Source organism: Rutilus rutilus, assembly GCF_951802725.1.
Source record: "Rutilus rutilus genome assembly, chromosome: 9".
Taxonomy (NCBI): Eukaryota; Metazoa; Chordata; class Actinopteri; order Cypriniformes; family Leuciscidae; genus Rutilus; species Rutilus rutilus.
Window position 1 is genome coordinate 2,864,269 of NC_140223.1, and position 15,597 is coordinate 2,879,865.

Sequence of the window (15,597 nt, forward strand, 5' to 3'; positions counted from 1 at the left end):
TATATTATTATCTCTTAAAAGAAAGTAAAACTAACAGTTAAATAAACTGGACGAACTACAAACCAGACAACAGATGCAGGATACAGTGAAGAGGGTTTTTAAAGCACAAATGTTTGGTGTAAATGAAGTTGTCTTGTAATGCTTGTGCAAACAGACCCTTGTAAAAGCGTGAGCATTTCCTCAAAATGTGTGTGTTCAGCTGAAAAGAGGGAAGTGGTGTGTGTTTCACCTGAACCAGGACTGTCACCATATCAGATTTATCACTACATGATTATCATGGCCAAAATAACACACAATAACAATATATCACCATATCTATGGAAGTCTTGAAAAAAAAAAAAAAAATAATAATGCTATCAGTCAAATTCATCTTTACTCTGTTTATTTTGTTATTTTTGAAAAAGAAGAATCACTTCATCACATACAAAAGGAACAATTACACTTAATGCCACCAGTTTGTAATAATGGTAACACTTGATCACAAGTATACAGTAACAAAGACCTTATAAATCATTTGCAAACTATTAGTTTATAGTTAATGAATAGTGTATAATAGTATATAAGCTGAAGTTAATATATTAAGAGACTATATACAAATAGTGAGTTCTTCATTCATTATCACTGAAATTAACAAAGTATTATTGTTTAATTAGCTCTTATGTAAAGAGTTAGATAATGCTTTGTTAACAACGTATTAACCATAAATAGTTCTCACTTTAGATTAGGTCACGGAAAATCAGAAAATGTCATTAAGTGCTTTAATACAGGCTTTATTGGACATTAATTACATTAGTATTAAAAGTTCCTTAAAATGTTTACAAATACATTAAAGGGGGGGTGAAATGCTATTTCATGCATACTGAGTTTTTTACACTGTTAAAGAGTTGGATTCCTATGCTAAACATGGACAAAGTTTCAAAAATTAAATTGTACGTTTGAAGGAGTATTTCTGTGCCAAAAATACTCCTTCCGGTTTGTCACAAGTTTCGGAAAGTTTTTTTCTAGTATGGGCCTATGTTACGTCAGATGGGGCGGAATTTCCTTATACGGGTCCTAAGGGCACTTCTCCCGGAAGGGCGCGTGCGCACCCGTAGACCAGAGCGAGAGAGCGAAAGCAGTACGCCCATCAAAGCACTGTGCTCGGCTTTAGGGAAGTCAATGTCACCAAAGAAGTGGGTTTTTGGTTGCCAGGGCAAGACAACCCTGCACAGATTCCCAAAGAACCCAGCGTTAAGGGACCAGTGGATGGAGTTTGTTTTTCCAGAGCATCAACGGAGTTGTGCAAGTGTTCTTGTTTGTTCCCTGCATTTCGACGATGATTGTTTTATAAACAAGGCGCAGTTCGACGCCGGATTTGCAGATCGTCTAATGCTTAAGGATGGAGCAGTCCCAACGATAAAGGTTCACGGTCGTGCGTTGAAACCGCAGGCGGTGAGTAAAACTGCTTCAAATGTCTGTGTGTTGTTAGCTATCGGCGCGTTAGCTCCGCCCGCACGACACGCCTCCAGCCGCTCGTTTTTTTCCGGAAAGACTCGGTACAGCCTATCTTTCTTTTATAAATATAATAAAACTAAAGACTTTTTGGAGGTATGAATGATGCAATACTACTCTATAGGTACTCAAGATTAACATGAGATTGACTGAAACTGAGTGTTTCACCCCCCCTTTAAGCTCAAACACACACATATACACACTCACACACACTCACTCAAACACACACACACACACACTCTCTCTCTCTCTCTCTCTCTCTCTCTCACACACACACACACACACACACACACACACTAGGGCTGGGACGATACACCTAGACTATGGGGAAAAGTTAAATCATACACTTATACAGACTGTACATGATGTATAAGATGAGTCATATTTACAAAAACAATTCATCAGATCTTTCTGAGTTTTATTTCAGAAGCATCATACAGTACTACATTCTCTTGAATTAATAATTCAATAACAAATACATTTTTTAACAGTCACTTGTCGACATTTTGATCGCTACTGTAGACATCAGTGTTTATATTTGAACTTTAAACTTTTATCCCAGTACTTCTATGATAATTTGAACTATTGTCTCACAGAAATAATGAAACTATTATGAGGTTTAAAAGACCTTTTGTGAAGCTGTTTCATGACGACTCTCTCTGGGTCAGCGGCAGCGTCAACACAGATTTGTATGTTGCGATATGATTTTGTCAGAGGTTTAATAGACAGAGGAATATGAAGAAGAGTGTGTGTGTGTTTGAATGGAGATCACAGTATTTTAGAGATGAATCGTGCAGCTGTACTGTCTTATCTCTCTCTCAGCATATGAGCAGCGCGAGGGCTTTCAGTGCATTCAGTCTCACGTCGCTTCCACACGTCCACTTGAAAGTAGGGATGTCCCGATACCACTTTTTCACTTCTGATACCGATGCCGCAGCTTTGGCTATTTGCCGATACCGATATCAATCCGATATTTTTATTTCATTCTTTAACTAATACTACTACTAATAATAAAATATATGGAAGCACTTTGCTCAATTAGCCACATAAAAACATCTCACTCAAATGGAGAACAAATACTTCCACAATATATTGTCCGCAACAACAGTTATTCAAACACTACAAAAAATAATAATACAGGTACTCTCTCTCTCTCTCTCTCTCTCTCTCTCTCACACACACACACACACACCAAATTCCATACAGAGGTATGAGGGATTTGTTACTCTCTCTCTCTCTCTCTTTCTCTCTCAACACACACACACACACACACACACACACCCTCTCTCTCTCTCTCTCTCTCTCTCTCTCTCACACACACACACACACACACACACACACACACACACTCACTCTCTCTCTCTCTCTCTCTCTCTCACACACACACACACACACACTTATTTTATGTCATTAAAGTCTTTAAATGTTCGCCGGTTCCCGCCTCCTTCTTCCCATAACAACGAACTGCGTTACACTGGTGCTGAAACCCGGGAAGGAAGAAGGAGGCGGGAACCGACGAACATTTAAAGACTTTAATGACAAAAAATAAATCAACAATAAAACGAAAGCAAAAGACCGCAGCCTCACGGACGACTGCTGTCACACAATAAAACATAAAAACAGCAACATAACTCCAGGGCTGTCCTCTCTCGCTCTTCACTGTCGTCGCTCCTCCTTTATGCTTCCGCTCCTCCGTGAGAGATACGAGACCGGTGCGTCGCGCAGGAGTCGCTCATCAGTAATCACGCCACCAGCCTTGTGCCGCTCTCTCACGGCCCCCGACCTCGTCCTGCTCGCCACACTAATATTCAAGCATTTAGCCGATGGTTTAAGCTAGATTTTCCCATGGTTTGTGTTGGATAGGTATTGGATCATATTTTTTTTCCCCTCCGATCTCCGATCTAGCGTCAGTATCGGCACGATACCGATGACGTGGATCGGATCGTGACATCCCTACAACACTCATTGATAACGACACATTTCATCCCTGTTGGAAAAAAAGTGTAGGGCTGTCAACTTTAGTCGTTTAGTCGACTAATCGGTCGATGCCGTCTTGGTCGACCGACAATCTCATTGGTCGACCAGTCGCATAATTATTTTTATTTTTTTTCACCAATAAAGACATTTTCATTGATTTACTCCTTGATATTTATTCATTTATAAGCAGTTATATATTACTGTATTCTAAATATAATTAGCCTATGTTTTATGCTCAACTTTAAATGCTTTAATTTAGGCTATTTTGTAACGGCGCCACAGTTTAGCGCACCACGTAGAACACTCGGGAACCGCACCTGTGGTTGGCTGCACTGCTGCTTCGCGCTCAGTAAGGAATATAGGTAGTAATCTCTATGTGTCTGTCCGTCCGTTTGCATTTTGATTATTTCGAGAACCGTTCATCCAATCGACTTCACAAGGGAGTGCAGTGTCACATTTGGTGCAGTATAGACAGACGCGCAAGACGCTACACGTTCAGAATTAATAGTAAACTACAGAACAGCGCGAGCGGGAAGCGGCGCACCTCACGTGAGCAGGGCTTTTTAGGCTATATTCTCCGAGAACGGACACTGCACTAGTGATATAAAACGCACACAGTCTGTTAACTTAAGCAATACTTTTAAGGTAGTCTAATATTTTTCTGACTAACAAATTACTGACACAGTAAAGGGTAGATTTAAATAAAGAAAACCGAAATTTAAATAAAGAAAACCGAAATTTAAATAAAGAAAAAAACGAAATTTAAATACAGAAAAAATGAAATTTAAATAAAGAAAAACGAAATTTAAATAAAGAAAAAACGAAATTTAAATAAAGAAGAACAAAATTAAGTTCGCCTAAATTAAAAACGAGATTAATTTAGATTGATAATAACGGGTAAAAAGTCGAATACATTTTGTTTCTATTATTCTATTTTCCACAATGTCAAAGCAACAGCAGCAATACAAGCTCAGGCATGCACTTCGGTTCATACAAACTCCGCTGTTCTGCGCTCTAGCCAGAGAACACTCCCGTTGCTGGAACACTCAGGCGTCGGTTCTATAGCATGCATGCGTTTTCCGCGTGGCTCGAGCCATGTCTCACGCAGGCAGTAGCAAACTCCAACCTATTAACATGGGAGCCGAAATAAAAACAGACACCCAACGCAGCTGAGACTCTCACGCCAGCAGCCAGTGTGTTGCCGGCCTTATTCAAGCGCGAATGAGAACTGTTTCGCGGGGGATCCTAGGTGTCAATAAAAAAACAAAACAAAAAAAACTTTTTTCGTTGTTGTTTTATAAATGCTCTGACAATTGTTTAATAAATGTTTAATCAAAATGCAAAACATCGGGTCTTTTTTTTTTGTCGACTAATCGTTGTGCAGGACAGGACTTTGGTCGACTAAGCATTTCTTTGGTTGACTACAGCCCTACAAAAGTGGCTAACTTCTGTCAACCTCGTCTATAAGCAAGGACAAAAATAATGCAATTTAGTTAGTATCAGTATCGATTCTGGAATAAGCAAAATCTATAAATCTATTTTAAAATCGTAAACAAAAAAATTGCGATAGTTAGGTGAATTGATTTTTTTTCTCCCAGCCCAAACACACACACAAATGTTCCTTAAAATGTTTACAAATACATTAAACACACACACACACACACACACACACACACACACACACACACACACACACACACACACACTCACTCACTCACACACACATTGGGTTTCCATGTTTTATGGGGTCTTTCCATAGAAATAATGTTTTTTATACTGTACATTCTATCCCCTAATCCTAACTGATGTATTTTAACAATGTGAACTGAGTTTTGTGATATATTTCATATTGACAGCATTATGTTGTTATTTTATTTTTAAGTGTCATGTTTATCTTTTGATATAGGCTTAATGTGTGTCATTGTTCTCTACAGGTTGATGAAGTGTGGTGTCACAGATGAAGGTTGTGCTGCTCTGGCTTCAGCTCTGAGATCAAACCCCTCACACCTGAGAGAATTGAGTCTGTCTGAGAATAAACTAGGAGACTCAGGAGTGAAGCTGCTGAAGGATCTGAAGGATGATCCACATTATAAACTGGAGACACTATGGTAAGAATAGTTTTTAACGATTTTTGTAGTGTAATGATCATTTCTGCTGGTTCTGTATCAGCTGTCCGTTGTGTGAAAGTGACCTTTCATGTGCTTTTGATTTTGTAAAGTGACTCTGAGCATCAGACAAAAGCTATATTAAAAAGCTTTAAAAAAGCTATGTTTGAGAATGAATTAATATAGATTATCTAGTTAGTTTTCTTATGAAAAGTTGTGACAGATGTAATGTCTCATACTGCATATGTGACTGTTTGTGTGTTTTATTTTAGGTATTAGATGACAGTCTGATCTTCTGATGATCATCTGATGGTGAATAAGGATCCACTACAGAGACTCACAGTCAACAGAGTCAACAGAGACTGAAGATACAGTGACTTCACTGTTATAAATTAAGACTTCATTTAGATTTCAACGATCATCTGACAGACCTGATGAGGTGGCAGTGAAACACCTTTTATTTTAGAGTAGCAGATTACAGTTTCTCATTCATATATTAACCATTTTATTTGTATAAATGAACAGTATATAAGTTCAAAAAGGTTGGAGTTTTGTTTTGAGTAAATATAGAGCCTGAATGTCTCTAATGTTTACAAAATTAACGGCATGCATAGCTGATATAAAAAATAAGGGATGACTAATATTTTCGTACTACTTAATTCTGAAAAAACAGAGATTCAAATTATTGGACAAATAACTTCCTCACGTAATAATCTAGAATACTGTCTAACACTCACTGTTGTGCATGAACTCGTTCATATTTTGGGCGAACGTGAACTGAACGTACCGTAATACTGCCTGATGAACGTTACTGTGAACTCGTTCATTCTGGTGTCTGTGAACGGCACGCTCTCTCACTTTAACTTCGTTCAATAGGGTGCCAGATTTCTATAATGCCTTCCAGGCGAAAACCCGGCTAAAACACACCGTAAACAGGCCTTAATATGTAGCGGCAAAAACACCCAATCTGGCAACACCAGCCACCAGTGTCGCACCACCGCATGCGTAATCAAAACAAAAAGCAGCGAGGAGGCGTCGTATGATCATTTAAACGAGTTTTATGACAAGGTCAGTGAGGATGGGAAAATCTTACATTTCTGTGCAAACTTTGAAAGGAAAAGAAAATCTGCACTTGTTGAACCTGCCTGGTATATTTTTCTAGGATTCCAGTATTCCTTTTTAGTATGTAGCCTACTGAAATGGAAAATTATTAAAATTGAAAAACATTTGCACTACTGTCCTGTTTTTCTTGTAATAATTCCTCATTAAAAAAGACCATTCAAGCAGCACGTTTTTCCTCATGTTAAAACTGATAAAATAATTGCTGTCTGTGGTTCTATGGGCTGTGGCAATAATTTTGAAAAATAATAGCTCGTAGCAACATATGGAAAAAAAGAGCTATGAACTAGTTCATTTTTGGAACTGTGAACTTAGTTAAAAATTTTGAAGTATGAACTGAACTAGTTCATTTAAAAATTTGTGAACTGAACTTTGAAATAGTTCATGTAGAAAGTGAACTTTCCCAACACTGCTAACACTTGATGGCTGCTCTGTTAAGTCTTCGTCGTCGGTTAGGAACCTGGGTGTGCTCTTTGATACAAATCTATAATTTGAAAGTCACGTGTCTGTAAAACCGCATTTTTCTATCTTAAAAATATACCTAAATTACGCCATATGCTCTCAATGAAAAATGCAGAACAATTAGTTCATGCGTTCATGACCTCAAGGCTAGATTATTGTAGTGCTCTTATGGGTGGTTGCCCTGCAGGCTTAATAAACAAACTACAGCTGGTCCAAAATGCAGCAGCTCGAGTTCTTACCAGAACCAGGAAGTATGACCATATTAGCCCGGTTCTGTCAACACTGCATTGGCTGCCTATTAAACATCGTATAACTTTTAAAATATTGCTGATTACTTACAAAGCACTAAATGGTTTAGCTCCACAGTACTTGAGTGAGCTCTTAACGCATTATAGTCCTTCACGTCTATTGCAATCTCAAAATTATGGCCAGTTGATAATACCTAGAATATCAAAATCGACTGCTGGCGGTAGATCCTTCTCCTATTTAGCACCAAAACATTTGAACAGTCTTTCTAACATTGTCCGGGAAGCAGACACACTCTGTCAGTTCAAAGATAGATTAAAGACACATCTCTTTGACCTAGTATTCACATAAATACATTATAGACTTCTATAATCCAATGTTAGGCTGCATAGATCAGGCCAGCCGGAACAGGGAACACTTCCCATAAATCCTGATGTACTCGTTACATCATAAGAAGAATGGCGTCTACGCTAATATTAGTCTCTCTGATTTTCCCGAGCTTTCCCGCAGCTTTCCCAGGACCTTCGCCTGGACGCGACGACAGCGCAGTGCTGAAGTGTCCACGAGTCTCTCCCCTGTGAAGGCCTCCTTCCCTTTACGCCTGTACAGATAAAACATTGTCAAAATAGTTCCGGTTCACATGGCTACGCGGAAGCGATAAATAATTTGCTATTATACATTTTTATGGCCAGACAAGTCATTTGTTGAGGTCAATTTGTAAAGAAAGACTACACTCCTGTGCACATATATTTTCAAACGTGCATACATATAGACTAGACACGTAATACGCATGTGCACGCCATCAGCGTTTTCACAGGTTCACCCTGGAGCCTGTTTCAAGGTTTGCGTTCTCGAGCCACCAGGCACTGTTGCTGTGCGAATGAGCGGCCGGAGCGCGTCAAGGGTTTTCTGTTAGAAGAACGGTGTCGTGTTAGCGGCCCCTAAGTTAAGAACTAATGATCTTTGCAACGGAAGTGAATCAATCAAAACTAACTTTAGCTGGACAATAACTTTATTCTAGACCTGCTGTAAAGCCAAAATAATCTGTGTTACTGTAATCTCCTATTATCACTGTAAAGCTGCTTTGAAACAGTCCATATTGTTAAAAGCGCTGTATAAATGAAGGTGACTTGACTTGAATGTGTTTGTGTTTGTGTTGTACCAGCAGAGGGAGACAAAGACTAATGAAAGATTCATTTTTTATAATTATAAAAAAAAAAAAAAAATCAAGCTCACTTTTGGAAAACAAACAATGTAAGCTTGAGTGTATACATCATGTTTTTAATAATAGTTGTATTACATTTGCATTAATGTATTAAAGGGGTCATATGCATTTTCATGTTTTTCTTTAGTGTGTTATGGAGCTGTTTGTGCATGTATAAGATCTGCAAACTTACAAAGCTCAAAGTCTCCTACAAAACATTTTATTCTATCTAATGCCGATACACACTGTATGATTTTGGGCGGTTCCAGACAAAAGATGAGCATCGTGAAACGATCGTGGTGATTTCTGTGGTCGTGGCTCCTAAACGTTGTACAGTGAGAGCGGTTCACAGACGGCTGATGTCACAGTCTTTTGACCAAAGATAGATGATCATGATCATGATCAACTCACAGTGTGTTGCTGCTACGACCTACATCTACTGAGTGACTAGCCAATAAAAATGCAACATGAAATGGTGTATTGATCAACGCGACATGGCGCTAAAACTTAAAACTACTTTCCTCAAGCTCCATTTGCAAGATTGGCATGTGAAGTTCACCTCTTTTCCCCAGTCATGACTGCGTCCATATTCTCCTCTTTCACTTCCTCTTCTCTTTTCAGAGCAGATAAAAACCACAATTGCCAAAGTGTGACTGATCTTGCTCTATATGTTTACCACTAGCGCATGCTGATGATGTTTATTCTTCTGTGCTAAGGATTGAATAGGTGTGATCATCGTAAAGTCTACATACATGTCGTACCTAAGTTTATTAGATCCATGTCGTACAGTGTGATTTGTACTGATCTTACAGAATCACACAGTCTGTATCAGGCATAAAAGAGAAAGCAGATCCAAACCAAGCTAAAACACTTCATTTAAAATAAAAAATGAAACATCACTGTATATGTACAGTATGTGAAAAATAATGTGTTTTTTGAACATTAAAGCATGGTAACATTCTATTACACCAAATTCACCAAATAATGATCTTTGAAAATAGCATCATATGACCCTTTTAAAATAGCATGAATCATGATAGGGGCACTTTAAGACACTAGAGCTTGTGTTCATGTAATGGTCAGATCAATTCTGTGTTAGGAGCTTTGGGTTCACCGAGCCACAAATAGGCTCCGTCCACTCTGACCACACCTCTACCACCCCGTCCCTCATGGGTGTGGCCTGTAAACTCCTCCCCCTTGCTGTCCAATGGACTCAAACACAGACCCACTGCAGAACCGCTGGTCGGGCCTGAGCACAGGTGAGACACACACACACAAACCAGTCTTCCACAGTCATACAGATATTCAGTGTAAATAGCTGTTGTGTGTGCGTGTGTCGAGTCTGCGTCCATCAGCAAAGGTCGAAGGTCAGCAGCTGCAGGGTTTGATTGAAGGAAACAAACAAAAAATAATATGTAATGAGTTAGCTCAAAGGGGAAATATTAATAACTCATAACTTTTTAATGATTAATTGTTAATATTTGGGACAGTTAATTGGATTAGCTTGATGTAGCTAAATTAATATTACAATCAATTAATCAGTTCGTCCAACAAACTCTTTTGATTATTCATTTATTCTAAGAAAAGCGTATCTTTCATGGCCACCGAAAAATAATTATTTCTTAGCATGTACGGTGCTTAGAGCATGTAACAAGATCAAGATCGTAAAATGGACTTTGTTGCAAGCAGAGAATCAGAACCAAATACATCTTGTGCACAAGTTTTATTAATTAAATCACAAACATAACTAAACTAAACAAACATACATACATACATTCATGCATAGGTAAAATGGTGAGCGATAGAATGGAACTGGAAGCAGGAAATGGAACTATGGAAAAGATCTATTTAACTTTGAAAAGAACCATCAGATTATCATTTTCAGAGCACCTCATTAAATTGATACTTGCATGGTCTGTGCAGTGGACACAATTCTTGAAGTGGTTGAAAATTGAGTTTGTTGATGGGTCTGTGAGTGTCAAATGTCACTGTACAAGTTGCAATCGTTTTCTTCTCTTCTGGATGGAGAAGATATGATGAACTTGCATGGTTAGTTTGACGCTGTTCTCATGGCTGGAGTACAGATTGTGTCCTGCCGGCCCTGGGTCGGAGAGAGAGCACGCAGGGCAAATGATGGGAGTTGCGATGGACTTCTTCTGCATTGAATAAAGACATTGAACTCCTGAGGTTGTCCTTGATTCTGTTGTGGTTGAGAGAGTCCTCTCTCTCCTGAGTGAGCACATGGCTGTTGTGAGTCGAAGCCTGCTGCCCTGGGGCCTGCTGAGGCCACGCTGGACGGCACGGCATCCTGAACGTACTGAGAAGGCCAAGAGTTGATCGTTGCCCATTCAGTGATGGTAAGGTTGCAGTTTTCTTCTGAGTTGGATTGAAGAAAATACAGTCTGACTCCTTTGGGAGAGTGAAAGCATAGCAGGCGGTGGGCACGGCCACATTAACAATAGGGCTAGGCGGGGCTAAAGCCCCAGGGCCTGAGCAAGGAGGGGGCCCGTGATTGGCTGTGGAGCAGATTGACTACTACTAGCCATCTGATTGAAAAAGCCTTACCACGCCCCCCACAAATTAGCCCTGTTATTTAGTGGCGCTTTGCCGTATATTCCATGCATTATCATGGAATCATTATCATTAATATTATAGTGACCGTTCGCAAAGACCCGCCTCGTTTACTGTGTGACAAGCCAGGCCGCTCTCACGAGTCACCCACATCATGTTCTCACTCACGCAGTGAAAAATACATCGCGGGGCAAAGACTAACGTTACACTGAGTGACTACACGCCGACATACAAGAGAGCGCTCAGAGCAGCTTACTGTTGATATGAAACAAAGTCTCAACTTTCAAATATTGTCATTTAAGTAATTTAAACAATACCGTTTTTCAAGTTCAAGTCCACCGACGTTAATCTACTGACTGCTTTGTTGTCGGACAAAATTGCGTAATCGGCGTTATGATTGGTCAGGTCGCCTGTCAATCAAACCCCCGTGGGTAGCAGGGCATGGTGAATTGAAGCGTCACATTTTAATTTGATATACCAATCAAATGCATTTATTCTATATTTAACTTGTGAACGACCGACCTGCTGCTGCACGTAGGCCTATAAGATGATGGCTGCCTGCGCCTTATTAGAATATACGCATCAACCAATCAATCGCCTCCACTCTTCACTTCATTCTAGACTATTCTTAAAATTGTCACGCATTATCTTCGTTTTCTATAGCATAGCTAAAAATGTCATCTTTAACCCTCTGGGGACCAAAAACGCGCCTGCGCGTTTTGCTCGTTTTTTTTTTTAGCAATGAAAAATAAACACAAAATGCTCTGTTAATTTTGATCTTTAATTTTCGTGTTATACATCAATCGATCCTGTTCAGTTTCTATTTTTTTTCTGTATACTCACAATAAAAATAAAGTGTTTTGCTTTTTGACAAATAAAGAAACTTTAACATGATGCGATTTCTGCCTTCTCTCTGTCAGTAAACTCCCATTTGAAACGCGTTCGAAAATGATCTATAACTCCGCGAAAATTCAGTCAAACAGGCAAACAGACCCACGGGCATAAAGCTTGAGATCGCAGCTTTTAAATGAAGTAATTTATATAAAAAACAAATATTATCAGCTTCTGTAATCTGTATAAAAAGAGAGCGATTACAGTCGAGCTCATTACGAGCTCATTGACTTTAATTCGTTCACGCCTACTCACGGAGCGCGCTATTCACAAGATAATGTGTTAAGCCATCTATGCAAAACAGGTAAACGCCCCCAAGCAAATGCATTAAACGCTTCAAGTTTCATCATTCAGTCACCTGCGCGTTGGGAAGATGACACGGTACACCGGTGCGGAAGCCATTCAGCTCGTCCTGGATACTAGCGACGAAGAGTCCAGATTTTCATCAGAAGAGGAGCGCGACTACTCTGATGACGACCGTTTGTATTTTGAAGAGCAAATTGATCCAGCCGTGGATAGAATTTCGGATGAGTAAGTATTTATTCTTACTTGCATTAGTTGACAAGCTATTCAAAACATGAGCTTACATATTATACTGGGTGGACTTGCCATCCAGAGTATTGACATTTGATATCTACCTATATTCAACACGATCTAATGAAAGTGCATCTATACCATGAATTTAATATCTCGTACCATTTCAACGTCAAAAATGTTTTGTTTTGTTTTTTTGTGTACATATGCTACACCCCTTGGTTAAGAAAATTTGTATTTGTATGTGTAGCCTAGCAGTAAATGATATGTTTAGATCATTATGTATGAAAGATAGAATTTAGAAATTATTTTAGAAAGTAGGCCTAGTAGGTGTTTAGATTATATTTTGACTATATAAATGCTGCCTCATTATCATTAACGATGCATGCTCGCAAATATCAGTTGTAAATATGTGTAAATGTGCTGAAATGTGTAAATATACCCAGTTAATGAAGTGCACAAATGTGTTAGGCTAATGTTTGCGGTGTGCCTCTCCGGTAATGGCCCATTGACACGCATTATTGCACGCGTCTAAAATTATTTACATCAGTTATTCATTATAGACTAATGCTACTATAGTTATATTTATGTAATAATATTCTTCAACTTTTTTAAAAGGAATGTAGCTTCATCACTACCTCCGCCTGCAACTCGGAGTGCGCTTAGCAACACAGTCAGAAATCAGAAAGAGTAAGTACATATTTACCAACTGCCTTTACTTTTGTTTTTACAAAATTACAATAAAACAGATTGAAAAACAAAACATTTGACTCTCCTCATTCTTTGTTAAGGCTGCCTCACTTGATGGCCCATTAGCACTTGGGGGAGCGTCTGTCACACCCCTGGTCTGAATCTCATTAATATTGATGACCCATTACCACTCCCACGCATAAACCTCTTCTGACAAAAAAACTGTTGTACAATGTTTAAATCAATGTAGTGTTTTATGTGAAAAATTAGGCAGGATGATTTTCACATAATTTTGAAGCTAGAACTCAAAGGGACAACATCCATTCGTCAAAAGTCTTGTGGACACATATTTAATATGTGTTTTGTGTTCTTAAATCAGCAACTTTCATTTTAATTTTTTCCAATAACCACGCATAAACATTATTCTCTTAAAAATACAAACATCTACATACACGTTGCTCGCATATTATGGTAGCCCTGTTTGTGCTATATAGAGTGAATTTACACCTTTGCCATTAACATGTTTATAAATAACTGAAAAAAGCACAAATGTCAGAGCATGTCAGAACATCTCAACGACCCCAAAAACAGCTTGGTCCCCAGAGGGTTAAAAAAAACATGTGCGAGTGGGGCTCAAAAAAGGAATTTTTTAAAAGCTAAACAGCAGAGGAAACATGAGCTACTCAGTAAAATCCCCAAGCACCCCACCAATTTTGAGTAGGGGGAGGCTGCAGACCTGGAGCTGGTAGATATACGCCCCAGGCAGTTTTACGCCCCTGCTGTTCCTGATGCGTCCAGTAGGGGGAGGCTGTACGGCGACACGAATTGAGGTATATTAAATAATCTGCTAAAGTTATTGTTGTTTAGCAATGATGCAACATTTATTATTTATAAACGATTAGCTTGATAGAGCTAGGTAGATATCAATTCATTTCTATATATCAGTGGATGGGTCTATAATTTATTTCGAGAGACAAAAAGTTCTGGACTGGCTTAAACTTAGCTAACCACGTGTAAGTTTAGCTGCCCCTAGTCTTCTCTACTCACTTTCAAAATGAATTTTCTTTTGAATTTTCTTTTGTTGCCTGTCTTTATCTTGCGTGAGATGGCCTCTTCTGGTAAGACTCTGTTTACTCCTTTCTGGTTTGAGTTGTTTCTTATAAATGAGATGATCTAACTATCTAATTTATATCTAAATATAAATTTTTCTTAAGAATAGCTTACTGATCTGGTCTAAAATAGGCTGTGTGCACTTAATGTAGGATTAATCATACTCTGTCTTTACTAAGTTCCCATAAAGGTGTGTGTTTGCTTGAGCTACTTAAGGAAATGAAAATCTCTCTATCTCTCTAAACTTGTATAAACTATAAACACCAATCTCTTTTTTTTAACTGCATTCCAAACCAATAACTTGTCTAGTAAATAAATGACTTACAGAGACATGGACATGTTTTTAATGTCATTTTCAATTTTCTCTGCACAGGCCATCATCAGTGGCCAAAAGAAATCAAAGTGTCTTGACACTTTTTCCAAAAGTGTTCCACCAACAAGTGCCTGTACCGTTGTACTTTGAAGATCAGGAGCAAATTGATGCAATCCACACTCACCTGACATTAATTCTGGGCAGCACACCCACACACACTGTGACAAGATCAAATTCACCATGGATGTCCTTTTTACATTTTTTTTATGTTTAATTATTATTATTATTTTTTTTTTATGAAATACCCACAGATATGAAACTCAAATTAAAAAGGCAGTTTGTGTTCTCGTAACACTTTCTTTTATGTGGTCTGTGACTCTTTTATGGGGTCTACAGTGATTCTGCAGGGTCTCCAATAAGTCTTATAGTTTATCTCAGTTGCTTTGGTGCATTTCTCAGATCACAACTGAAATCACATCATTTTGTCACTTGTGCACATCATAAAAGCAATTTCTCATTCTTTTATACAAATTGCAAATGCTTCGGAACATTCATGCAATTGATAATGTACAACTGTCTGCTGTTTCCTACATTATCAACTCTTTATTTCATGCTGATCACAATATAGGCCTATTATACTATTTCTCTGTTGAATTGTCATACTCCTCAAAACATAGGCATTAGTTCCTTGCATAAGTCATTAAATGCAAAATGGTTGACTAGTTGTCATAAACTGTCAACCATGGTTTCAATACATTTCTATTATATATTTTTTTGTAAATGTGTCCTGAATTTATGAATTGCGGAGGTGTATTTAGAATTTCACTAATGAAGGAAATAATGAATTGATAAATTAGGAAGCAGCAAGGCAATTCATAATCAAT

At 38.4% G+C, this 15,597-nt stretch overlaps 1 protein-coding gene across 2 annotated transcripts in view; it reads left to right on the top strand.

Moving 5' to 3' along the window:
• Positions 1-8,739, top strand: part of LOC311297734 (NACHT, LRR and PYD domains-containing protein 3-like) — a 55,615-nt gene extending 46,876 nt beyond the window's left edge. For both annotated transcript variants that reach the window (XM_084420163.1, XM_084420164.1), the window contains exons 13-14: positions 5,403-5,576; positions 5,846-8,739. In XM_084420163.1, coding sequence (XP_084276289.1) covers positions 5,403-5,576; positions 5,846-5,852 — 181 coding nt within the window. In that variant the 3' untranslated portion in view covers positions 5,853-8,739. The remainder of the gene's footprint in view (positions 1-5,402; positions 5,577-5,845) is intronic.
• Positions 8,740-15,597: the final 6,858 nt, after the last annotated feature.